General features: G+C 38.1%; 2 protein-coding genes across 2 annotated transcripts in view; one reads left to right on the top strand and one right to left on the bottom strand.

Annotated features, from left to right (window-relative positions):
* The window catches only part of iqgap2 (IQ motif containing GTPase activating protein 2), a 34855-nt gene extending 10892 nt beyond the window's left edge, over window positions 1-23963 (bottom strand). Inside the window, exons 1-17 of the mRNA XM_014992896.2 lie at window positions 23596-23963; window positions 20376-20475; window positions 12456-12612; window positions 12115-12192; window positions 11014-11090; window positions 8987-9054; window positions 7989-8102; window positions 7720-7898; window positions 6755-6842; window positions 6396-6559; window positions 5336-5423; window positions 4978-5141; window positions 4682-4842; window positions 4317-4441; window positions 4001-4164; window positions 595-685; window positions 29-196 (exon numbers count right to left, since the gene is read on the bottom strand). Of these exons, the coding sequence (XP_014848382.2) occupies window positions 29-196; window positions 595-685; window positions 4001-4164; window positions 4317-4441; window positions 4682-4842; window positions 4978-5141; window positions 5336-5423; window positions 6396-6559; window positions 6755-6842; window positions 7720-7898; window positions 7989-8102; window positions 8987-9054; window positions 11014-11090; window positions 12115-12192; window positions 12456-12612; window positions 20376-20475; window positions 23596-23641 (2032 nt within the window). The 5' untranslated portion in view covers window positions 23642-23963. The remainder of the gene's footprint in view (window positions 1-28; window positions 197-594; window positions 686-4000; window positions 4165-4316; window positions 4442-4681; window positions 4843-4977; window positions 5142-5335; window positions 5424-6395; window positions 6560-6754; window positions 6843-7719; window positions 7899-7988; window positions 8103-8986; window positions 9055-11013; window positions 11091-12114; window positions 12193-12455; window positions 12613-20375; window positions 20476-23595) is intronic.
* On the top strand, window positions 1787-3867 carry f2rl2 (coagulation factor II (thrombin) receptor-like 2). Its single transcript, XM_014992900.2, has 2 exons — window positions 1787-2192; window positions 2483-3867. The coding sequence occupies exons 1-2, from the start codon at window positions 2129-2131 to the stop codon at window positions 3526-3528; spliced, it is 1110 nt and encodes a 369-aa protein (XP_014848386.1). The 5' UTR covers window positions 1787-2128; the 3' UTR covers window positions 3529-3867.
* Window positions 23964-26374: the final 2411 nt, after the last annotated feature.

Genomic DNA, 26374 nt, shown 5'->3' with positions numbered 1-26374 from the left:
TTCTACTACATGACGCCTGCTTCTTTACCTTTACTAGCATTTGCTGTTTGTCTCTGAGCCAGTTCAGCCTGGTATGCGTCTGCGCAGTCGGGATGCACCGCTCTCAGTCCTGCACTGGGGATCTGCAAAGCTTGCAAGGTCTTCTGGGAGTCTCCCTCCTCCACAGTCGTGTTAATATGAGCAACAGCTCCAGCCACTAGAAACATACAAGATCAGGTAGATCAGGTTGAGGAAGGATGTCAACTGAATAAGAACCAATTCACTGCAGGAAACAGGGTTCGGTATGTTAAAGGTGAAGCAACACAAGATAAGTCATGAACACAAAAGGTTTAAAACAACAAATGTTTAGCCAATGTGTAGAAAAGTTTAGGATAAAACATTTAATTTTATGCCAGAATTTGAAGCAGTTGTGTAAGCTGTTAACTGTTGTAGAGATTCAAAAACTCAATAAAATATCCTGGTTATTTTATCAAAACCAAACTGAAATAAACTTAAGTGTACACACTCAGGTGTGACTGGTACACACAGAAAACAACTAGCCAACAATTAACTAGTTTAGATGTTCATGAGGGACCCAAAACTGCTGATATGTACTTGTGGGGGCTTCTTCTTCATCCTGATTGGCTGTTAGGACAGCTTCTTGGATTTGGTCCAACCAGAGCACTGCCGATTCATCTCCAGAACTCTACAATAAGGAAAAAGCTCAAAGGTCACTTCAGTTTTCAAACGGCACCAAGTTCATTAAAAATATACAAGGTTTTAAGTAAAATAAACTTCAAACTCTAAATTAATTTTCTGTTCAGGTTAGAAATGCAAATCGGACCATTTCCAGCTCAACTGGCCTTCACTGGTGATCAGCTGGTTGGAAACTCAAATATCCAAACTTGTTTTCAGTCTGTGCACCATCTGAGCACAATCTAGTTGTATTGACAGAAACATCTTGACATAGCTACTGAGGAAAGACGACTCAGATTTAGCCTCATTCTGAGTCAGAGGAAATGTCAGAAGCCATTTAAAAAAATATTTTCTAACATGTCAAGGCATCTCTGCTGTGTATTCAGAAAGAGAGAGAGAGCAATAGAGTACAAGACTTTAAGCAGGCCACTAGAAAGCTATTCAGTTTCATCATTTTTGAGCTCACTACCGGTATGCTAGTAAAATAATATAAATTCTTTTTTAGCTCGTTTTTAAACAGCAATCTGCTAAAATTGGTATTGGCAAGTCAAAACTTTACAAAAACCAGAGATCAGAAATCGGTGACAAAATTCTGATCTGTGGTATGGCATTTTAATGCACAAAGCAGATTATATTTTACTGCATAAATAATATACATCAAAGTAACTACATGATAATCAGCTAAGGGATCTCAAAAACGAGAAAATATGACTCCTTGTTGATCCTTGTTGATCCCCTCCAGTACAAACTTTTGTTTACACAGCTTAGAGGCCGTTTCCTTTCAGGCTAATTTTAGAGACCCCTGTTTGAGTCAAAGGTTATTCCTTGACCACAGATTCCTGAGAAAGGAAGTTACTGCTATAAAACAGCAAGATAGCCAACAGATGCCGTTTGTCTGAATTTAACAAACTCAACAGTGAGACTAAAGCTGAGAGATCAGCAAGTATCCAAATTCACCGGTCAAAATTGCATTGCTTTCCATTGGAAAATTTTAAATCTTTCAAAAAATAGAAAAAAATAAAAAAAAGATTATATTATTCTATAGTCCAGAAACAATAATAAACAGCAAAAATGAAAATGAAAAATTTTAAAACAACCCAAACCTTATAAAAAAATGCTGAAAGAAATTGTCATTTGCTTATTGTTCACAGTTGTTAATAGGCAGGCACAAAGCCACTCCACACCCTTTGTGAGTCAGAGGGAAGTTCCTGACACAGGCAGAAGGGAATTCAGTTTTCAGGCCAGAGCAGGAAAAGCGTTCACAACATCACGCACCAGTAAGCAAGCCACACAGACAAACGGAGAGCTGAACTGGAGAACAAACAACGATTGATTCAACTTTTTGAGCTGCAGAGATGTAGAAGAGCAAATTTCACCAGTGGAGAACTGCTGAAGGGAACCATCATCAAAAACAAGAGCTTTGAGAAGCGTGGGAAATCAGCCTGAAAGCGTTATGGCTAACCTTCTGAGGGGACTCCTGTTATGTTTAATGGTGGCTCAGACCAGTCAGGTCAATGGTAAGTAATTACATTTGTAAAAATATATATATACATTTCTTTCACATGGTTTACTGTTTTCTGAGAGATGCATTTCCTACAGAAACAAATTTAGTTAAACAAAAACAACTTTACAACTAAAGCTGCTGGGAGTAGGAATAATGTGCATAACTTTAAGGTATCTATGATTTAAAAAGACCATAAACAGCATGAAATTACAAAGACTAAAACAACAATTTCAAGTTCAGGATTGTTTTCATAAAACTTAATTAAACTAAACTATTGATATGTTTTTTTTTCTTTCAATATAGGGAAAGGGAGAAAGACTGCTCCACCAAAGAGTTTTAAGGGATTCTTCGATAAATCTAACGACACAATGCAGAAGCTTGACCTTTTCCGCTCCAGCATCGTCCCTCACCTGGATGTGGAGCCCGAGAGCCCAGCGGCAGCATACACCACTGGGGCCATCAGCACTTGGATCATACCTTCATCATACATCCTAACGATCCTCGTGGGAATCCCATCCAACACCTACATTCTGGCGTTCCTCAGAGTCAGACTCACTTCAAAGACTTTATCCACAGTGGTCCTGTACCTGAACCTGGCCCTGTCGGACCTGCTGCTCGTCCTGTCTCTTGCTCTGCGAGTTCACTACCACCTAAGCGGAAACAACTGGATATTTGGTGAAATCTCCTGTCGGCTTATTACGGCTTTATTTTTTGGAAACGTTTACTGCTCGGCTCAGACCATCGCGTGCATCAGTTTGAAGCGCTATCTGGCCGTGGTCAAGCCATTTCTGTACAGAAGGTTGGCTAAAACCAGCATGGCAGTGTGGATGTGCGTGGTCGTATGGTTTCTGTATGGAGCAGCCATTGTGCCTGAGCTGCTGGTCAAGCAGAGCTACCACATCAGAAGGCTGGAGATCACGACGTGCCATGATGTACTTCCTCTAGAAGAACCCTCCCATTCGCCGCTGGTGCTGTGCAAACTGATCCTAGTTTTTCTAGGCTTCTTACTGCCGTTCATGGTTTGTATTTACACCCACGTCGCAGTGATTTACCACCTGGAGCAAAGTTCCTGCGACTGGAAACTGTTCACCAGAGTGAGCACTCTGGTTTTTATCATCTTCCTGGTGTGTTTTCTCCCCAGTGGCGTTCTGCATGCTGCCCACTACATCCGCCTGTTTTCCAGTGGGGATGACACACTGTATGGATACTATAGATTAGCAGTTTGTCTCTGCTGTTTCCACAGTTGCCTGGATCCCTTCCTGTGCATGCTCCTTTCCTTGACAGGAGACTCAGAGATAAAATTCATCTCTTGTAATAGGATGCTACGGAGGCCAGCAGTTATAGCATGACACTGGACATTTCTGTCTAACAGGATGGAAAAAAGACTGTTTGCTTGAGTGTTGTAGATAAGAGAGAAGAGGAAAACCACTCTACAGTTCAAATATATCAATCATTGTGACAAAAAAATATGTAAAGTTTCATTTTGCCAGTAATACAGCCATATTAAATGAATTTCAATAATACAAAAAAGTGTATTAAATTAAGTAACTCAATTCCAGTGGGGATGCCTGGGATTGAGTAAAAACATTATGTAGATTAAATACACACAGACGGATGTTTTCCAGCTTTCTGTTGACGATGATTTTCTGGTAACAGCTAATAAAAACACAATGTGTTTCATGCAGTAAGTTATGTGGATGAAGTTTTAAAAACCTGCAGATTTAAGCTACACCAAGCTAAATCTTTCATACGCACTTCAAGGCCTCAAAAGCCAGTTTCCAAATAACTAAAATATTTTGATCAAGGTGGTTGTGATGTTACCTGGCAGAGAAGATGTTTAGAATAATGAAGGACATCATGGTAGTGCTTCGATGTGGCCGGGTTTACTCCTGTCAGCTTGGCTGTAGGGAGAAGCAGAGCTGCAAGAGTCTGCCGATGATCCCCTGAGTTGAGGGCCTCGTTAATCTCTGCAATAGCTATTATACCTGAAAGTTTAAAGAAAAAAACAACAATCAAAGTCTATTCTCTTTTAAATATCCCTGGATGCTTAAAAACAAACAGGGTTACAAGGGTTAATTATTAAAAGAAAAAAACATGCTCTGTTTTGTGACAAGGACCAAAAATGAGTATTTCTTACGTTCATGCTCCTCTTGGACCTGAATGTTAACCATGTCGATGCATTTCTGAACATCATTCCAAGTGAGAAACTCTTGGCTCCTGGAAAGCGTCTCAGCTCGCTCTTCAATTAGCATGTCAGCATACCTACGAAGAAGAGTTATGTAGAATTTAAAATAGATTCCACAGAGGAATCATACATTATATTTGGATCCTTGTGAAGGTTCCAAAACATTTTTCATAAAATAATTCCTTCCTCTTCTAAAATCCACTCATTTCCACTATAACCAGGGGTTGGCAAACTTCTACTGATCTCCAAAATAACACCCTCGGAGAAATCTTCCTGACAAAACAAACTTTACAGTAATTTACTCCCGTCCATCGTACCTGTTGAGGTTGTCATGCTCTATATTTGTGAAGCCCAGAGGAGAGTCTGTCAGCTGTTCAATAACGGCCTGCGGGTCTTTGGTGTCCAGCACCTCGTTTAGGACCGCGACGGCTGACAGCATCTCCACAGCAACGCTGAGCTCCTCATGACTCAGTCCAGACTGTTAAGACACAAACGACAGGTCATCATTGAAAAACACTCTGCCTTTTATTAAAATTGAAAGAAAAGCTATTAAACGTAACGGTGTTTTAGCACTTACATGCGCACAGAGCTGCAGTATTAAACTCAAACTCACCCGTCCTCCTTGAAGCTGCAAACTGAACAGTTCAGCCTGATAGAGGTTAGCAGCACTCTGGTAGACGATTGGCAGCTGCGCCTCAGGGTGCAGCAGCTCCTCCACCGTCTCCACAGCACTGCCCAGACGAATGGCTGTGTTGATGCGTGCAACTGCCTCAAGTTCTGTTCAGTAAATTGTTGCAGAAAGATACATTTTTAATAAAAAGGACTTGGACCTATTCTTGTAGTGTGAACATTAAATCTCACATAGAAACACAGAAAGGAATCGAATCCGTTTCTGTATTTAGCAATTATTGAGAAAATCTTTAAGTTTTATCACCAGGAAATAAAGTGGGTAAGTTGTGAACTGGACTCACTTCGTTTTTCTGCTTCAGCAAAATCATTGCAGGTGCTGATAATTCTGTGAATCTCTTCTTTGTCCAGGACGACCGACCTCCCTCCATTCTGTGGTTCAAACATATTAGTAAGACAATTCAATCAATTATTCAGCATTTATTATATCAGCAAGAGAAGGTCTGTCCCCCTCTTGCATCTGGCATTTTAATCTTCATGTCACCTGACAAACTGTTAATCTCACAGACGCACAAGAGTTTAACAAACTTTAGAAATGTACACTTGTGCTAGTGGAGCAGAATATTTTTTTTCTTGATAAAAATGTAAAGATGTGTGGACAACTTCTAATGGTTACTATGGAGACTTGGGGATGATATGATGCCTCTCTTTGCTTCAGCTTTCAAATGCAGAGCTCCCCATCATCCCTCCCATCTTATGCGATGGCAGAATAAACATGGATCATCATCCAGCCTAGCAGGCAGCAGATGGAAGTGATGTGCCTCTGTTCGTGGTTGTATTTATACCCCAGTCAGACAAAGTCATTGATTAAATTAAAGGTTTCTAAAAACTTGGGATTAAAATAATAAAGGAAGGTATAATCTAAAAAATCTGAAGTAGTTATGTTTAACTTAATGTGTTAGGGGTACCAGTAACCCTTTTTTTGTATCCACACTAAAAAAAATGCAGCCAATCATTGAAGCAGGTAAAGAAATGGATAGACGTATAATTTATTGTTTTCACCGTGATATTATGCTTCTGCAATAAAAAAATGTTTTGTGCTATGGATTTTTCCGACTTTTACCCTAGAGTTAATGATCTCTGCAAATCAGTGGTATTTATTCAATGAAATTGATAAAATTGTGTCATTTTTTATTTTTTTTCCCCCATAGATCTTAACATTAACTTAATTAACCAAATGATTGTACTCAGGGTCATAGTGAACAACTTCCATCAACCATTTTTACCATTTTATTGCAGTGTCTTTAAAAACTGCAATTTAAAAAAAAATAAAAATCAGACAAAGACGACTTCTGAAGCCTTAAAATGCAATAATTTCAGCAAATGACTCAAAAATAATTGTACCTTTGACTTTTGCTGGATGTAAGTCGTAAAATGTTCCAGATACCAGCCACCGTTTGCATCCTGAACCCCCAGCAGGGACAGGGCTTCAAGTCTGAGAGCAGCCAGCAGAGCAGCTTCATCCTGGAGCAACACGGCTTCATTCACATTCTGCACTGCTGCCTGGGCTGGAGACAAAACTTAGTTATGCACAACAGACTTTTCATTCAACATTTACATAACAAAAAAAAAAAAAAAATCATCCAATTAAATTTTCTTGTGTTTCACTTAAAAGTAGATCAATTTTATACATGGGAATAATGTCTTCTTGCAAAGACGAATGCTTTGGGAAGCATAAGCATGTCATGTGTGCACATCCTTACTGTTGACACGATCAATGCAAGTCTGGATTTCCTGCTGAGTCAGCAGCTCCTCATAAACATCTCTTTCTTCTGTGGCAACTGAAGATCGCTAACACAGAAAATAAAAATATACACTGGTTAACATTTACTATACATTTGTTCCATAAACTGTAGTTCACATGTAGTTGCAGTGGCTTTCATATTTCACATATCACATCTGAAGTCATGTGAAGAAAATGCAAAGTTCCTGTTTGTACAGTATTTGTAAAGAGAGTGGGAGGACAGACGGGAGGCACAGTGGAGGTCTAAAGTCTGGTAAATACAGCTGACACTGCAGAGACTGGAATGTGCTAGCAGAGGATGTGGAGTGAAGAACTACTTCAGTTAAATTATGTGATCCCTCATATAATTCATTAAAAAAAAAATCACTTATTTGGCCTAAAACAGTGAATTTTGTCTAGTTTTTATTTTGTGACTTGACTTTAGAGTAAAATATCTAGAGGTATATATGTTTGTATAGTAAGATTATTAGCACTCAGTCCATGGAAAGCAGACATAATGTCAACTGTTAAGAAGAAAGAAGTACAGTAATTGTATTTTGTGTATTTTCAGATGGATTTGCTTTACTATTTAACTAATCGGTTCCATAAAGCATAAACTGACAAGATTTATGAGAAAAATGTTTATAACATTAACCTTTTTAGAACTAGTCAGTAAACATTCAAAGGGCTATGTTGGAGAAAAATTGAGCTGACACAGCAGGACAAACACTCTACTTCTACTGGTAAGCCAAAAATAATTACAGGTTTCCTCTTAAATGTTCAGATTCATATACTTTAGAGCTTAATTCAAATTTAGCTCATTTATGATAAGCACTGCTATTTCTAAACAAGAAGTTACACACCTGCAGTTTATATCTTTTACAGCAAGACCTACAATGCTACGAAACAAAACAATGAAATCAGGTAAAAGGTTCGTCTTCTCACCCTTCCTGATGACTGATCCCGCTTCCGAGCCTTATCCTGCTTCAGTGTATCCTGGTAGCCTTGAGCCAGGACTTCCTGCGTGTTCCTCAGCATTGCGTTGGGATTTTGTAGCGCTCCCATTGTCACCGATGCATGGTCCCTCTCGACTGCCTCATTGATGGCAATCACAGCAGCATGTACTGCAGCAGAAGTGTATTTAAAGTAATTAGTCTTAGTTGCATAGATAATTTATTATGTCATTAAATTCTTAAAAAGCAACAATGACTCACAAGCAGCTTCATCCACAGAAAGCTCATTGGCCAGAATACCTCCAATTTTACTGAAAGCTGGCATCTGAATACCATACTTATCCAGTTCACTTCTCATGTTACTGATCTCCTCCTCTACAAGACAGAAAGTTACAATATGAATATTAAATGCTGCAATATGTTATATGAAGGGTTATTTATTTTACTTTTACAGTTTATCTGAGGGACTTAACATGTCTCTTGAAATATTAGGCTCCATTTTACACTTCCCTTAAACAGGTGTGTGTAGTCAAAGCTTATACAAAAACTTTAAATGCATCATTTTCAAAATTGTTTCATTAAACTACCAGATACTTTCACCAGCCACTTTATTAGGTGAATTAATTGTACCAGGTTGGGCCCCCAGTTTATTCGTTTATTCAAAGAGTTTATTACAAATTTTCAGAATAGGACACAGAGGGGAAAACCAGTCATTTGTCATTGAGAACATTTTTCTAAGTTAATTACAGCCAATAGTAACAAGCTGTTTAAATATGTGCACCCTCTCACACAAAGTATGCTTGAAAGCGCCTGTGATTTATGTTTTTAAAATAAATTTAAAAACGAAGAAAACTAGAACGAAAAGACAACTGTCCTCTAGCATGGTAATAGTTTATGATGGCTTCATTTATCGTATTGTGCATCATTTATCGTAATAAAATCATGATAAGAATTTAGATTTATCGTTTTCACAATAAATCCCGAAAACTGTCTTGGTATAGTTTCCGTATTTTTCCACCGTTTATTCAATGAGGGCATCATTATGTATCAATAAATGTGAAAACATGAGCTGTTTAATTAAACAAATCATACTTCTTTATGCGATTGTTGTCCTAAAGACACATATTACAAATGGGTGTCCTGCAGTCAGAGCAAAAGAGTTACCTAAAAAGGTAGTAATAAATAGTTCACTTTTGTCATTAAGAACATTTTTTTATATATATATTTTATGTGACGTTTATGTTTTCAACAGCTCTAACCTGTAAAGGCGACTTTCCCCAGCAGGTCCTGGATCTGTGGTGCAATCCCCAGTTTGTACAAGTACAAGCTGAGACAAATCGTGACAGACACAAAACACTTGGGTTAAAAGCAATCAGAAGCCTCAACAATAAGGAGCACTGACACAAAGTTTAACAACCCATGTTTGTTTTTCTATCATGCTAGTTGCCATTGAGGCCCACCTGCCTTACACCACTGGAGGGTAGCATTGGATCGTGTTACACAGTGCACTACCTGAGGACAGCCACCAGACTCCATACAAAGCTGTGAAATCAACAGGCAGGTGACTGGAAACTGCATTAAACTTTCATCTTCTCTCAGGTATCTGATAAATGGTGATGAATTATAGATATTTGTGGAGGTTTGGCATCAGGACAGCTCTAAACAGAGGGGTTGTAGGTCAGCAGCTTGTAACTATCCTGCCCTTTGGTCACTTTGTGCGTGTCTGAGTAAACATACGCTGCACTCTGTCCTTGGAACATGGGGGGGTTCAAACACCCATTTAAAATGTGCTTATACAAAGGGTTGTGTTTTGACACTCAGGCAGCTGATTTAGGTTCAGACATCGATGCTAACAGCTGACTCAGGGTAATGAAGGCAGCACTAACAATTACCTGACAGGGCTTGGAGCGACAGCCTCTCCCCAGTCTGTTTTTTTTAATTATTATTTTCCATTAGTGCCCAGAGTAGAGGTTCAAAATGCACCATGTTTCTCAAGTGAATTTTAGTTTCGCTTCAATTTTTAACAACAGTCCACGTGTGAAACGCCTACTGCTTTTACTTTGTCTCTCTGCTTTGCAGGACTTTTGTTGGACATGCAGGAAGGAAATGCACGTGTGTGAATATGGAGGGAAGGAAACCAATTCTCCCAGGACCTGACCGAAACACTACGACACAGAAAACAATCCAGGAAGCTCACAAACCCACTCCCTAAAACACAGTTTGGATGAGCACATGGATAAAAGACTAAAATAGATCCTGTAATTAATTAGGTTTTCACAAATCAAAAGGATACATTTGTTTACAACAGTAAGAATTATTTTTGACCCTGAACGCATTCCTAAACACCAAAAAGGAAACCAAGTAATGAAACTATAAGAACTGTTCTGCAGCTTAAACAATAAACTGTACAAATTTAAATTTATAAAGAATAAGGTTTAAAAAAAAAATAAAATAAAAAAATAAAAAATCAGCTGGACGACTTAATTTATTGTTCATAACAATGTTTAACTTAGAAAATGGCTGTGAAACAGAAAATTGTACTACAATTTAACTCTATTTCCATATGATGTCATGTATGAGTTACATTCATTTGCCGCAAACTGTAAAATGTCTGTTGGACAGGAAGTGGACCCATTGCGTTATCAGAGCAGAAATACAGTTTTTTTTTCAGTTTCTGTTTCATTTCCTTTTCCCAGCACCATTTCTGCTTTTAAAATGACATTAAATAGATCCTGGGGGATGCTTATTAGGTTTGTATTTTTAAACTGCATCTTTATTTACCTTTGGGTTATCTTACCATTTATCTTTATATGGGTAAAGGTATTTCTAACTAATCTTATCTCCTGATCCATGATTCCATCAGACTTTACAATGCTACAGTCTGATCCTTATGTCCACACGCGCTCAGTGAGCCAATTTGTAGAAGGTTTTGCCTAATTTTGTAGGTCCTCCTTGCAAAACTTTATCCTAGGTCATTTTGTGAGCTGTATTTTAAAGCAAAGACAAAAACTCAGCAATGGAACATGGCTACACTTAAATTTCTTGGCTATTTTTTTTTTTTTTTGGATGGAAAAATCTTTCATGACAGCCCAAAATAATTTTTTCACAGCAACAAAAGAGTAAAGGTAACATAATCTCATTTAGACCAAGTGTCACTGCCAAGAACATAAAAAAACAAACAGCTGCACAAAATAAAGTACTTTTTATTTGAATCTACTTAGTAACTAATTTCCATTTTATCTGAAAGAACAAAGAAATGCATAAAAGGAATCTGTTTCCATCTTACCTCAGTGCATGTATGCAGTACACCACCTTGGGCATGTTTTTGCGGTCATACACATCTGTGGTTTCTGGATAAAATATCTGAAATAAGAAACCATAATTGGTATTATAAACTAATATACTGCCACAGGGGAACTCTGTTCATCATATCTTTCCAGTAAGAGCAGAACAACAAATGTTTCAGTAGGTTTTATAGACCAAAATTAGCTAGTCTTTAAATAAAAAGGTACAAATACAAGAACAACAAATACAAGATCTCTGCCATGGGAATGCTCAGATGCAATATGCAGGAAGGAGACGGGTTATCACGCCGTTTTTCTATCTCAGATTCCATCCATCTATTATCTTCTGGTAAATCAGGGGTCGGGTCGCGGGGGCAGCAGCCCAGACTGCTCTCCCAAGCAACTTGGGCCAGTTCTTCTGGGAAAATCCCAAGGTGCTCCCAGTCCTTCCAACTTGTCCTGAGTTTTCCTCAAGGTGGGACATGTCCAGAGCACATCACCAGGGAGGCATCTGTATGTTTATGGGCCAAGGGCTGTCATAATCTGATCAAAAAATCATATTATAAATAGTTGTATTTTGACCGCAACAGCCATTTGGTGGATTTTCTTGAAAGACATTGGGTTGATCCAATGAAATCTCATCTCCAGCGTTTCTTCCACTTTCAAGATGGGGAATTGTGACACTGTAGCCAACTCTCCTAAGATGAAAGTGTCTGAGTAGAGAAAGAGTGTATACATTTTTTAATATGGTTACACTCTTCCTTGAAGACTGCTACACTTTATTTTGATCTTTGAAACAACACAGCTATGCTCTGCACGTTGTACACCTTTGCATATCGTAAGTACTCATGGCCATAAAGTCCAGCTCTGCTCATGACCATAGGTGAGGGCAGGAATGTGGTTCAACTAGTAAGTAAATCGAGAGCTTCATGTTTCACCTCGGCTCTCTCTTCACCACGACAGACTGGTACAGTCCTTATATCACGGCACACACTTCATCAATCCGTCTGTAAATCTTCTGCTCCAATTTCCCCAAATTTTTTAACAAAACTAACTGGAGCTACTTGAAAGCTTATGTTGCTAAAAAGAGACCATTTTCTTACCTTAGGAAGGCCCACTGACTCCATCGCTCTGAGCCACTGCACTGTGTTGTCAGTGTGTCTGAAATGTAGCCCTTTGCTCTGAGGACAAAAAAAGAAATGGTGAAGTTCTAGAAATAAAGCATGTGCTCAACTAGTCTTCAATCTGAGACAGCTAACAGCAACAGCCTATTAGACGACATAAAAGCTATGCAATGTGTACGTAAAAAATATAAAGGTTCCCAGCATAAAAGCTGCATGTTTCAGTTCGGCTGAATCCTGTCAGGAAGTGTAAGACGAATGTGAAACCAAGCAGTCTATAATCTGATTAGATGAAGCAGATTAAGAGAAGTTGAACGATTTACCTTATAACGAGCCTGATCTCTGTCGTAGATCTTTTTTGCAGACACCAGTTTAGGGGCAAAAAAATTAGCAAGTTTTCCTAGATAAACTCCATTCCTGAGTCCCTCCTCCAGTTCGGTGGTGGGGGGCAAGCCCTCATCTAAGCAGGCCTCCATCCACCTGCAGAGAAAAACGCCAATGCAAAAGGTTTTAAGAGACATCGCTATCAACCCGAGCAAATTCAGCGTGAATCTGCTTTGAACTTATTACTGTAAACTCTTGACATGAAAAACGACCGCATCATAAAATAATTCCTCCACAGGATAAGAAAAGCCCAGTTAGTTTATGTAAAGCAGGTACATAACTTTCCTAAAGCATTCACACACCTTGAACATTTAACATTTTCAAAGTCACAGTGTGTTATATTTAGATTTAATGTGACGCACTGTAATAATATTCCCAGACATATCCCCAAAAAAACTTAGCTGGAATTTCAAGAGGTGACAAATCAGATAAATTTTACAGATTTTTTTTTTTTCAAACCTGTGAAAAAACCTTATTTTCCACTTAAGTGGAAAAACAAAAAAAAATTTCCCTAAATTTTCTTTGTTTTTTTCTTAGGGATAAAAAAAGAAAAATGTGAAAATTATTTTTTTTTTTCTGTGCTCTTCATAATTGTGCATTACTTTGTTTTTCTTTTCTCAAAATCCAAGTAAAATACATTGAAGTTTGTAGCTCGAGTTCAAACTGATGTGAACTTTTTCTACTTCTTTCCAAGCAGTGCTTCAGCTACTATTCTGTTTTTACACAACCATCTGAAATCCACACATTCCAGCTCACAGACGATTGGCGGTCGAATGCCTCCATGTCGTCAACGAGTCAATATTGGATTTTCCTGCACCTGCTGCCCTGCATGTTCCAACAAAACTGGAAAATCTTTCACTATGTGTGTCCAAAACTAAATCACAAAATATATCTAAACTCTGATGGTAACATAATGTCAAAGAATTTGTGCAGAGCCAAATAAATTCTAAATCAAAATGTTTGCACAATTTCTTACGTTTGTCCTTTGAATTGAGCAAGTAAAAAAAACAACAACTTAGAACACCCATTAAAAGGTAATTTCCAGATCTGAAAGGGCCATAATGATTCATTCTCTAAAAATTAAACACTGTGTTGAAGCACCAGTGTAGAGGAAAAGGGCATTGTTAGAGACAACACCCCCACACAGAGTCCTGCATGCTTTGGAAAGGAGGCTGCAGACACTTTTACAGTCACTCCTTTGAGCTTTCTGCATTTGAATGACAAAAATGCAAAAAGTGAATTTTATTACAACAAAATGATCAACAACATTTGTTCAAACTGAAAACTAAATGTTGAGCAGATATACCAGTGTTTTGTATTTGCTCCTGTCACTTTAAATTGATGTAATTTCCTTTAAAAGATTAACAGCTGCTTCATGGACACAGTTTCTACCAGATTATCTCCAGTGAAATCAGCAGGGGAAAAAAAAAAAAAAAAAAATCATTCCAAAAACTAGTGAATGATTTGTCAGCATGGTGAATCATTGTGGTACGAGCATGTTACACGTTATCTTTCAGCTTGGAAGTGATGTCATTATTTATTACAATGCTTTTACCTAGATCCTAATAACTTTAACACTAAATCTTGCCAAGGTATTACTTTGATGCTCGTTACCCCGAGGCTGCAAGGACACAGCAGTTCACGGTGACTTAACTTGCTTATGTTGCATTTATGGGTTTAATTCATGCCAGATAATCAAACCTCCTTTCACTTTTAGCCGCCTCTCCCACATGCACGCACAGGGCGCCTTGTTTAGATTCATTAAGGCTGTGCAGGTGCTCAGGGGCAGTTTACCAAAATATGTGTCAGCATTTCAAGGTGCACGGTGTACTTTCAAATCAAAGCCAATGAAGTATGTGCATCAGGCTCCCCGAGGAATAATGTGTTCAAATAGCCTGATGGTAATGACCAGTGGTTCAGATGACTCAGAAAGCACAACTGAACTACACACTGAAATGGAAAGTCTGCTTTAGTTTTCTACATCCAACATGGATGATTTTGTATTAATAACTTACCATGAAATATATCCAGCAATTACTTTTACTTTCTGACTCCTGTCAAAGGCTAATAGATGGAAAGGAAAAGGTGACTTTAGAGTTTTGGCTCCCATTTAAATTCTCACAAGATGTTTTTCATCACTATAAATTGCCTTTCAAAACTATTCAATAATTTTGAACTCTTTCAACTTGTGGTGACATGACAGCCACAAGCCGCTATGCGTCTTATTGGGATTTTGAATAACAGACCAACACAAGGAACTACCTCATAAGGTAGTCATTATGAGGTGGGAGGAAATGGATGATGATGGCTTTTAAAGCTTTTTACAAACTCTTAAAAATGTGCTGTATTTATGCTTAATCCACCTGATTGAATACTTTTCTGATCCTGATTTTATTGCAATTATCACTACATCTCTATTTGGGTGCGTCTCTATAAAAACAAATAAACTGGAATGCGCCCCAAAGTCGAAATTTAAGTTGCCTAAGTCGTACCTCCAGTTACGACTTGGGCAACTTTTTGTTTCAATATGGCTGGTCCGCACATCCACAGTAGCAAGTTGTGTTGGAAACATTTTCATTGTACAATACAAACATTTAAGAATGAATCTAAAGAATGTGCCTAAAATTCTAGTAACAGGTATAAAAAAGAAATATAAAATTTCCATATAAAAAAAAAAATGGAGTACCAGATAAGAACTCTAAAAGCATAAAAGAATGATGAGATGAAATAATCAGCAGCTAATTCAAACATCTAGTTTAATTTCATCTTCTACAGAAGACAAATTTAATAAAATAAATAATGGTGATAGTCAAAAACGCAAAGAAAAAAGGAGCCGACTAAAGCGTGACAGTACATCTTAGGAACATGCTGCATGGGTTAAATATTTCTCCAGCTAAACTTCACTTCCTGTACTTAAAACAAAGAATGACTCGTCTCCTGAAGCAGGACAGGCTTGTTGTTGTGTTTACAACAGCCCCAAAAAACTGGCCTTCCTGTCATTGTCTAAGCAGCGATTAAAAATGGAAAACAAGACACCGCCTTCTGGAGAGTCCAGGTATTTCCAAATGTTGGCACCTTATTAGTAAATGACGCTCATTTGCTTTTAGCAGCAGTATTTCTGTTCACAGAGGGAAATTTATGAAAGCCTGCGTCACATAGCTTCATCATGCTGGTCATGAGTTGTGTGTACGCCTTGGGGTGATCCATCTGAAGTCCTTGTATCAAGTGACAATATTAATTAGCTGTTTTATCTGCCTTTGAGATCAATTTCCCAGGCTGAAGTATTAAAAAAGAAACTGTTTATGAACGTCTTTCCTTCTGCACTTGAACCAAGCATAACCTGAATGGTTGCAGCAAGATCAGAACAAAGTTCAGAGGATCAGCCATGTCTAGCAAACAAAGGCAAAGTTTATTTTTGACCAGTTGCAGAAGCCTATTTGGCACCCAAATAAAAGACCAAGCAATCCAACATACAGACAAAAAAAAGAGCCCAATAGTTGAAAATATGGATCACAACTTCCTGCAAGAAATTCAAAAATAAAATCAGCAGAGTAAAAAGAGGAAGCTTTGAATAAAAGTGTCAGATAATACAGAGCAAAACAACTTATCGAAACGCATAAGCTCAACCAAATCCACCAGGAAGACTTCACTTGTGCAGTATAACTGATCCGGATGATTCAAACATGTGAGGATCATGAGAAACACTCGGCACATGCTGCAAAGTGGGCATGTCTTTAAGTTGACATGGGTGGATCTGTATGACCAAGTCATAAAGGTTCACAGCCAACAAAACACGCTACAAGCGTAAATCATCTCTTGTTTACTCTCCAGTGAGGGTACAAAGTCTCTCGTTAGAAACCGGAGCATGTGTGGTCCCTAGGGGTGTGTCTTTAAACCAACAACTCTTCAATGAAGTTATAGATCTAAGACATTAAACAATAAAAGTAATCTAACAAGAGCCAAACAACCTTAATATGCAACTTTGTGTTCTCCTACACAATCTTCCGACAAAGTAGCCACCAATAAGAACAACCAGCTCTATGCCTTCACGTCTGTCCAGATTGTTTGAAAATAAAAACATCCCATTCATCTTGGAGCTATTATTACCTGAAGCTTGATGTCATTTCAAATGTTTGCAAAATCCAGCCGGGGATTTTCCTGGAATACTAAGTTGCACATAATTGTCCCGACCATGCCAAGAAAAGTTATCAAACTTAATAACTTTAAAAGAGATTGTTGTGGCAAGTCAAACTGGGTTAATATCCAGTCTCTGCTGGCTCTGTCTGTAGCTGACTGATTAACAATGTTATTTCTGCACACAGAGAACTTCACAAGTTTGGTTGACAGTTCAAAAAGGTCAGAAAAATGCAGGTTATTATGACTTCTGTTAAAAGTCTCAGCTGAATCATTCATCATTTAAATGAAATTCTCAATCCTCTTTTTTTTTTTAATACTTTCAAAATGTACATACACATTATGTGATGCAACAGTGACCTCAGTCTGACTCGCAGAGTATCAGTTGAGGAGAAACGCCTGCCATCAGCTGCATTCTCTTCCTCTTTCGTTATCTGGGCGTTACCGTTTGCAGAAGCCCCTTTAATGTTGTGGACATCAACGACTTCAGAAGTAGCAGCCCAAGATGGATTTGGTAAGAAAATAACTTCAATGAATACGCTTCAAACATCTGCTGTGTATCAGCGTTAGTTTGGCACCAAATACCCTCTCAGCACTGAACTAATTTAGCAGAATGATTGTTGCTCGATCCTGAAATTATAGCTGCATAATGAAGCCACTAGTTACAGGAAAACTAACAAGTCATGTTTGTATTTTTACATGCATTGCAGATTTTATATTACAGCAGAAAGCATAGAAAGACCTATTTCAAACACTTAATAGCTTTTACTGAAAAATTCCAATCTGCTAAATGTTGGTTTTGGCAGATCTCTGATCAGTGCATCTCTGTGTTTTGAGTTTAATCTTCTCCTCATTTGCTTCATTAATTAGTCTTCATCAAACACCAGATTGTTCCACATGTTCCTAACAGAGTATTTCGCTCTCAGACAGCAGGTTTGCTGATGGCTCCCAGAGGGCTTGACAGTAGAACGGGAGGCAGAGCTTTTAATCATCAGGCTCCTCTCCTGTGGAACCAGCTCCGAGTTCTAGTCTGAGAAGCAGACACTCCATCTACCTTTCAGACTAGACTTAAAGCATTTCTTTTTGTTAAAGTTTTTTGGTTAGAGTAGCTTGAGCTTTCTCTGTGGTTTTTCCAAATCTTCTCCATTTGTGCAGTGATTGCCAACAATAACTTTTCTCTCCATGGAAGCTATACAGCAGGCAGAGTGTTTCTGAATGCATTTGTCACCTTTGGGCACCAATGATCTACTGGACAGTACAAGATTTGGACAACACTAAGAATATGGTTGGGGCCTCTTTATCTTAGAGCAGACTCTTAATGTTGGGTTTAAAAACAGTAAATAGGATGAACCGTCTCTCCTAAGATGTCTTATTTACAGTTGCTCTCTTTGTGGCAACAAAACAGAAATCAAGAAACAAAATCCCTTGAACAATTTGACTGGTCAGCAGAAGCAACTATAACAAAATTGCTGTTCCAACTATAAATCGTATTTTAAAGAACAGACTTGCGAGCCCAGAGCTTAATCCCCTGCTCCCTGTGGTTGAGGGCTGTTTTAATCCCAATTCAACTTGGCACGCATCAGAGAGAACAAGGTCCACGCTACAGTTTATAAAGATGACATAAAGTCAGTGCAGTTGAGATTAAATTCAACAAGCAGGTGAATGAAAGTGACACCACTGAATATGGTCTCTTTGGTTAGCCTTGGTATTTCATCAGACAGCTTTCCGTTTTGAGCAAATTCTGTTACAGCTCACCTGTATACCACCTATAAAAAGTGTCGTAATCTATGATGGATGTCTGAATCTGCTCAGTTTATCTCTTGTAAACCTTCACTTTCCAGTGACATAAGCAGATTATCCAGGTTAGCCAGACTGCGCAGGGTGTCAATGTACGTTCAGATGTCTGTGAGCAAAGGTAGAGAGAAAGAAGTCGCCACTAGACAGCAAAGAGATGCAACGAAGCTGAGGGGGGATCTGTCTAAAACGGAGTGCCACGATGGCAGAAGAGGCACAAGCAGGCTGCCTGTTTCTTCCTGTGCAGTAGGATGCTTTTGAATAGAAGGCAGGAAGTGGTTTTGTTTAAACTTTGTTCAGGCGTCCCTGTAAGACTCACAAGACTTATGATGACTTGAAACAGGAGAGGCATGCCCAATTATTAAAAAAAAAATCAAAGTTTGTGGTGTAATCAGTGCTGCTGTTATACAGTTTGACAACTTTTTCCATCAGGTTCACACTTCACTATTGTGCTCCTGAAAGCTTGCAGCTCTACATTTTGAATGGGCATAAAGATTTTTAAAATACAACAAAAAAAGACAACTTTTATTCCCAACTGTCTGACATTAAACCAGACTACACTTTTTATGATTTAGAGCTCTGTGAAGATTACCAAAATTATTAAAATTTCCTAAATACTGGGATAAAGAGGGAATATTTTGGAAACATTTCATTTTCTTAAAATTTAAAAAGATACATACATATGGAGTATTTAGTAGGATTTAATTTTAAACTGAAGGACTTGGGTCAAATGTTTTGGTATAGTTTCATATGCTTCCAACAATAGTTTTCTTTAATTTTAGCCCATTCCTCCAGACAGACCTGACATAGCTGAGTCAGGTTTGCAGGCCGCCTCGCTCCCACACCTCTCTTTAGATCTGCCTGCAAATTCTGTGAAGGCCTCAGATCAGGGCTTTGTGATGTCCACACCTAAACATTAACTTTGCTGTCCTTAACCAACTTTATGAACAACATTGTGGGATGCTGAGGGGTTATTCTTCACTTGAAAAACTTATCTTTGCTAGAACTTCCACTTTCTGTCTGACATTTTGAGATACTGCTTTAATATTGCTATACAATCTTCTTTGTCATTTTGTGAAGGCTGAAGACGACAAATATCTTTCAGAAAAAAAGTCTATACACCTTCCATTTGAACACTTGGGAAGAGGGACAAATATCACACGTTACCACCTTTGTGCTTCACACTTGGTATGGTGTTGTTAGACTTTAAAAAAAAAAAAATCCCCTTTTTCTCTTAAAAGCAAGTCATTTTCTGAAAATTCTATGGTTTTTGTTTCAAACCACAAAATATTTCTCCCAAAACAAAGATCTTGGTCCCTGGATGTATTTACAAACTATAACTGGGCTTCTTTGTGGTGCTGTAGAAGTAATGGATTCTTCATCTCTGAGTGCCTTCTCAGCCCATGTCAGTATGTAGCTAATTTCACTATAGACAGAGACTCATCCAACAGCTTCAGTAAGCCTCTTTATGCGTTTTGATTCTGTTCCAACCTTGACACACACATGTTCCAATCTCCTTTACTTAATGGTGGGGTTCAAGCATCAGCTATCCCTCCCAATCAAGGCACAATGCACACTTGCTTTTGCATGATTCCCAGTCAACACAGTCTTGCGTTTTATTAACTTTATATTCCAACCCTGTATTTAAAAGTAGTTCAACCTCTCCGTCTGTCCACACAAATTAATATCCTGGCGCCATGTTAAATTCCCAACAGGAAGTTAGGAATTATGATTGGACGACATAGGTTTTAGCTTTGTTCTACACTGAAAACCTTTCTTAAACGAATCAAGTGTGTATTATTTTATAGAAACGAATATCTCTGTTACGTTGTTTTAAAAAGACCTGCGGACCAGGCCTCACACAGATCTGTTGAACTTTCAGGCATCTGAAAATTGTAGGATGAACCAGGGCTAAAGGGATGACATCATACCGTTTGGCCTCCTCTAGGTGACACAGGTACTCATAGGCAATGTTTTGTCGCCTCCTCTCATCCATCTGCTCTGCTGACAGCCTCTCATCGTCCTCAATCGCTGGAAAAAAAAACAAAAAACAAGCAGATTAAAATAAAAAAAAAATACAGGCCTATTCTTTGGCAGGTCAGCTTTATTTGTTTCACATTCACACTATAATACGTCACAACTAGATTTTTAACAATAATCTGAAAACCTACGAACAATTTCAATGGATATGTTGTTGCTTTTAGCAGCATTTTTAAAACTGCAGTCAAACAATAAAACAAGTTTAACAGTGAAATTGTCAGGACTGGCCAAAGACTTTTTGGAGCTTTAGCAAATTTTAACTTGGGGCCCCCACATATCAACATGTTAACACCAGATATTTTATCATTCCTTAGCTATGCTATGTGTGTAGTATACCTGCTATTATTAGTGTCATTTGTAATTAGCTTATGCCATACTGGTGCTATCACGGATATCTATTTTAACCTTGCAGTAGAAGCAAGCCAGCAAAGATGCTCTAATTAATTTGCATTTTGAAATGCACAACAGTATTTAAGTGTGGGATATTAATTTAAATATTTTGAAAGTAACATCTGCAGACAAACACTATTGTTGGTAAATTTGAAGCAGGTGTAAAATGTGAAAACCTTGATGCATCACTACAAATGCATCAAGGGGGCCTGATGGTGTTGGGGCCTAAGCAGCCCTTTAACTCGCGTTATCTTGGACCGGCTCTAGAAATGGTGATTGAATCACAAATTCCTTTTGCGTGACAGCTTCAGTCAGAAATTTATTGATGCTCCATTTTATTTTTTTTTTGTTTAGTTGATCACTAAAACTGGTTTGTTTTAGTGATCAACCAGATCACTAAAACTATGGAAGCATTTCCTGTAAAAGTGGGTTTGCAGCTTTAAATTAGAAGTTGTAATGAAAAACTGTGTGACAAATAGTTATGGCTTGGGTAGGGACCCAGGTGACTTCTGCTGGGAGTTGACCGACACCTGCAGCTTAATGAGATCCCCTCCTCCCCCCTATGCACTTCACCTCAACTCTAATCCAATTAAATCCTTTTACTTCTGACTGAGTGCACATACAATCTCAGATCCAGGGGCTAAAAGGGTTTTCTTAGTCTGTCAATAAAGGACTTTGCACAAACCATCTCAGCTCCTTTAAGAGAAGCAAATCTGGAAAGAGTATTGAAAATGATGTTTTCTGCTTTCTGCTCATACACAAATAGAGGTAGGTCAGTATACCAGCCGGTCAAGGCACTCAGGAAGATTTGCTGCTCGGCTCAGCTAATTTGAGCATACTACTATATGGCAAAAGTATTCGTACACTCATACACTGTACCATATTTATGACAATCAAAGCTACAAACATATGTCAGTTCACTTCAAATAGTGGGTGCATTAACCAGTAAAACAGCAACCAGTTCATGTTAACTCTGGAGGAGCTGCAGAGAGCTAAATGGAGCAACCCTGAAAGAAAACCTGTTTAAAGGCTGTGGAAGGCTTAAGACCTGGGTGCAGATTCATGGCCTAGCAAGAAAACTATAAAAAATAAAACGGGAACAAAAAGAGAATGGTTTAAATATCTGCAACCTATGGCTCCAAAGATCTTTAGATATTTAGCCAATTGCGACATAAAAGGATCAATTATTTTACATAAAGACAAATGTTTAAAGGTTTTCCATGCGAATGTTTTCATAATGACACGATTGGTAAAAGAGATATTTTTCCATCCAGTTCTTTGATGTCTATGAAGAACACTCAATTTCTGTGACAATGCTCCAAAATATACAGGATCCATTTCAAAAATTGGTCATTGGTGTACCTCAACGACAGAAAAAAAAAAAAAAAAACTATAAATGAAAAAGTAAATAAAATTGAGCAGATGATGCATTTTATATTACATTCTTGCTTTACATTTTTATCTGGTATGTGGTTGTTGCATCTTTAACTATGATGTGGAAATTAAAACATTCTCAAAGCTGAGAAAGTAAACTAAACTCTGTTTGAGGTCAGTCTGAATCTTTTAAACCTCTCTATTTCACTCCGTAAAATTCTGGCAGCCACCTGCAGAGTCATCCATTTGCCAAGTCTTAGCAGAGGCTTGACATACAATCCTCACGTGTTAGGAGAGACGCAAAGCCACGCATGTGCAGGGCTGCCTCCGCCACTTGGCTGAAAGGTCCAACACGGAAATCAACATATTATTTGCCTGTGCTAGCCAACCCAGCTGTGCAGATGACATGGGTGAAAAAAAATGTGTGCAAGCGCTCACTGCTGAGGCAGTGGCAGCAGCCATTATAAACAGACTATAGTGACTCAGTCACACACTTCCTGGAAGAGCCTGTCTGCACTGAGCGTTATATTTAACTATCAAGGTGGGTTCAATGCTTTTGTATGTCAAAAGGATCACAGGGGGATGTCATTATGACTAATGGGGTTTTTTTTGGCAACATGGGTTCCCTTTAATCTTTTTTTTTTCCTGGAAAAGATGGGGATGCTGAAAAGAAACTCATAAACTACAGGTTATGACATCACCACCTAGGAGTGACTTGTCCCAAAACGATGCTGTAAAGTTAAAACACATGACAAAAGTAACTTTGGTTTGTTTGTTTTTTCCCCCCTTTTTTTCTGAAAATGAAAAACGCAACTAACTCTGTGTCACAAGATTCCCATCAGGGGGAAAAAATATTGATGGTCATTGATCAGTGTCACAATGCTGTACTTTGTTGCTTTCAAAAAATCTTATCAGTTCACCTGCATTCTTGAGAGTCAGCTGCAGAATTCAATAAAGCAGCAGAAGTCTAAAGTTAATGGCTAACCTATGAGAAAAAAGCCTGCTGCGTGGAAATGCTGATTTACTGGGTGTTGTCACATGCCAAATACACAGGTAAAAATGATTGTGGTGCATTCAGGGACACCATGTGGGAAGAAAAGAAATTAAATGTGAATGTTATATCGTTCTTATCGCCAATAATTAAGTTTCTTCGTACGTTTTCCTATTAAATAAAAGCTAATGAGGGAAGTACTGTAAAAGCGTCCAGCTGCTAAGTGCCGACAGGTATAGGTGAACCACCTGCTGCTCATCATATCCCCATATCATTAGCCTGCATTTATGCCTCATTGCAAAGTTCCCAGTCAACGCGTTTCAACGCCAAAACCCGATAGAAAACATGCAACTTACTTCCATAGCGTGGCCTCTGCAACATTGTGGTTTCTTCATGGTACATCCTGCCTCGCTTCCTCCACTCGTAAACTCGTCTGAACTGGAAACAACTTCAGCCAAGAAGCTAACGTTTCAGCCAGACAACCAGCAGAGAGCCGCGCCTCTCTCAGGATGTACTGATGAGATGAATAAGAAACTGCTGGGACGGCGGCGCGTGGACGAGGAATACGCCGGAAACAAGACTAAAAACTTTTATGAAGTGCCTGCTACGACCTCCTGTGGTTAAGCCCCCATGGTTTGCACCACTTTTGTCTGAGTTCTGTCCAAAGTGCTCCTGGTTGCGTTATCTGTCCTCCACTACGAGCTGACAAGAGATGATTGACGGGACAGTGAATGTAGTTTTAGCACGTTTGCAACACCTGGTGGCCAAAAGGTGTGATAACACTTTAAAGAATGAAACTCCATGCAGGAATCATTACAGTTTCGCTCAAGATTTTTCTTTCTTTTTGCTTTTAATCAGCTGTTGGGTTGAAAAATGTCGTTCTAAATATATAGTTGTTTTACATGCTTATTCGGCTATCTTACATGCAAGTCTTTATTTCATGTACTGCATGCCAGCCCTACAAATATTTTTGTATTTTCCAATCCATGAACTAATCATGGCACCCACGATGAACTAATCTGAAAAATATTACTAACACAAAAAATATTGTCATGTTCACAATAATTGTAAGTTACAGTCTAACAATAAAAGCATGTTTGTTTATTTTAACAGCTGCACCTGTTCATATTAATGACCCCCCAGTAGATCAGACGCTCAATTTGGGTAACACTTTATTTGAAGGGGTGTGAATAAGACTGACATGACACTGTCATAAACACCTGTCATGAACATGAATAAGCCTTCATGAATATTTATGACTGTTGTCATAAGGCGTCATTCTGTAAATTATGACACTTTTAATACAAAGTTGACATGATTCAAAATGTCTTTGTTATGACAACTTGACATTAACCAAGAAATCATTACTGTTATAAATTTGTTATAAAAGTATTACTGATTGCACTTTAAAAATTAGGTAACTTTAAAGGTAAAGTTTAAACAGTAATGATTTCTTGGTTAATGTCAAATTGTCATAACAAAGACATTTTGAATAATGTAAACTTTGTATTAAAAGTGTCATAATTTACCAAATGACACTTTATGACAACAGTCATAAATATTCATGAAGGCTTATTCATGTTCATGACAGGTGTTATGTCATGTTTATGAAAGTGTCATGACAGTCTTATTCAACCCCCATCAAATAAAGTGTTACCTAAATTTGTACATGTTTCTGAAAACCATAGTATGAGAATCAGTGCTCTTTGTAATTACTTTAATACTTTACTGATAAACATATACAAATAGAGCATATTTTTATGGTCAGTAAATATCTAATAATGAAAAACCTCATATTGCATTTAGCAGCACTTACTTTTGACTTCAGGAAGACAAACAACTTAAATGTAATGTGATATATAAAGGAATGAACTCCTTTGTTCATTCCTTTGTTTTGCTCACCAAAATCTAAATATAAACCAAATGAGAATTTTGTTCTGCTCTGTGACTAAATGTGACTGAGCTCAAGCTGTTTTGAAAGGAAAAATTGAGAAAATTTCAGTCTCTAAGTTCTGAAAAGTGGTAAAGTTATACTTAAGACTTGCAGCTGGAACTGAAGCTGAATTCAAGATTCAAGAGTTATGTGCTTCACCTGTATTTACAAGACAGTGCAAGGGATTTGTTTCTGAACACTGCACATGAATGGAAAACATTGAATATATTTCGAGGTGTACTATATGAATCCTGCCGCAATTAACTGTATTTAATAACTCGACTTTTATCCAGTAGGTGGCAGCATAATTCAAGCTTAATGAACGCTACGACAGAAAACATAACACTTTAAAATTTCTCTTCCCTCCGTCATCTGGCAGTTTACATATGACAGTTCCTAAATTTAATGTACAAGTTTGATATAACTTTCAGATCTGAATGCTTATTTTAAAATCAGGCTTTTATGAGGAAGTCTTTCAACAAACCTCTCTCAAATTTCGCTTTGTCAAAAAATTACGGAATGGCTCTCTACATGTTTCCATGTGCAAAACCAATCAGTAGATGAACAAAGGGACTGTATTTGTGAGCTAAATTGTGTATTTTCTGCAAACTACAAACAGAACTCCATACTGGTGAAAAATGTAAGCGGCTAAGTGAAGTAAAATACAATAAATATCAAAACAAATATTATGTCATCATACGATTTACCAAGTTAAGGTAAAATGAAAGCACAACATGGTTTGGAAGAGAACATAACTTTTATTATACTGCATATGTTCAAAAGCAGCCCAGACAGCAGCCTCTGTCTCTCCAGTGTCTCATATTGTACACAGCGAGTCATTTGGCAAATCTTTATTCACATTTCTTTTCTTTTTTTTACACTTTTCAACACCTGAACACACATCTCAGTCATCCTCTGGCTGCCTTTACAATATTATTGACAGCTTTATTCTCCACATACGTTTGACTAGCTTTAAAAAAAAAAATCAAAAGGATCAACAGAACTTACAAGAGAGATACATTCACATTTTTCCTCAGCAAACTCAAAATGTTGCCATCACTTTCTGCCAGGAAAATTTACAGCAACAACACAAAGGTATAAAGAAATGAACCCTGGAGCTGGTCCTACAAACATGCAAGTTTGCTCACGCACACACAGAGCAATAGCGGGCGAAAGGCAAAGACACACACACACGCACACAC

This window comes from Poecilia mexicana, unplaced genomic scaffold (assembly GCF_051168715.1).
Source record: "Poecilia mexicana isolate PSO_F unplaced genomic scaffold, ASM5116871v1 scaffold_9, whole genome shotgun sequence".
Taxonomy (NCBI): Eukaryota; Metazoa; Chordata; class Actinopteri; order Cyprinodontiformes; family Poeciliidae; genus Poecilia; species Poecilia mexicana.
Note: the sequence above shows the minus strand (reverse complement) of the source record. Positions and strands in the feature narration are given on the sequence as shown.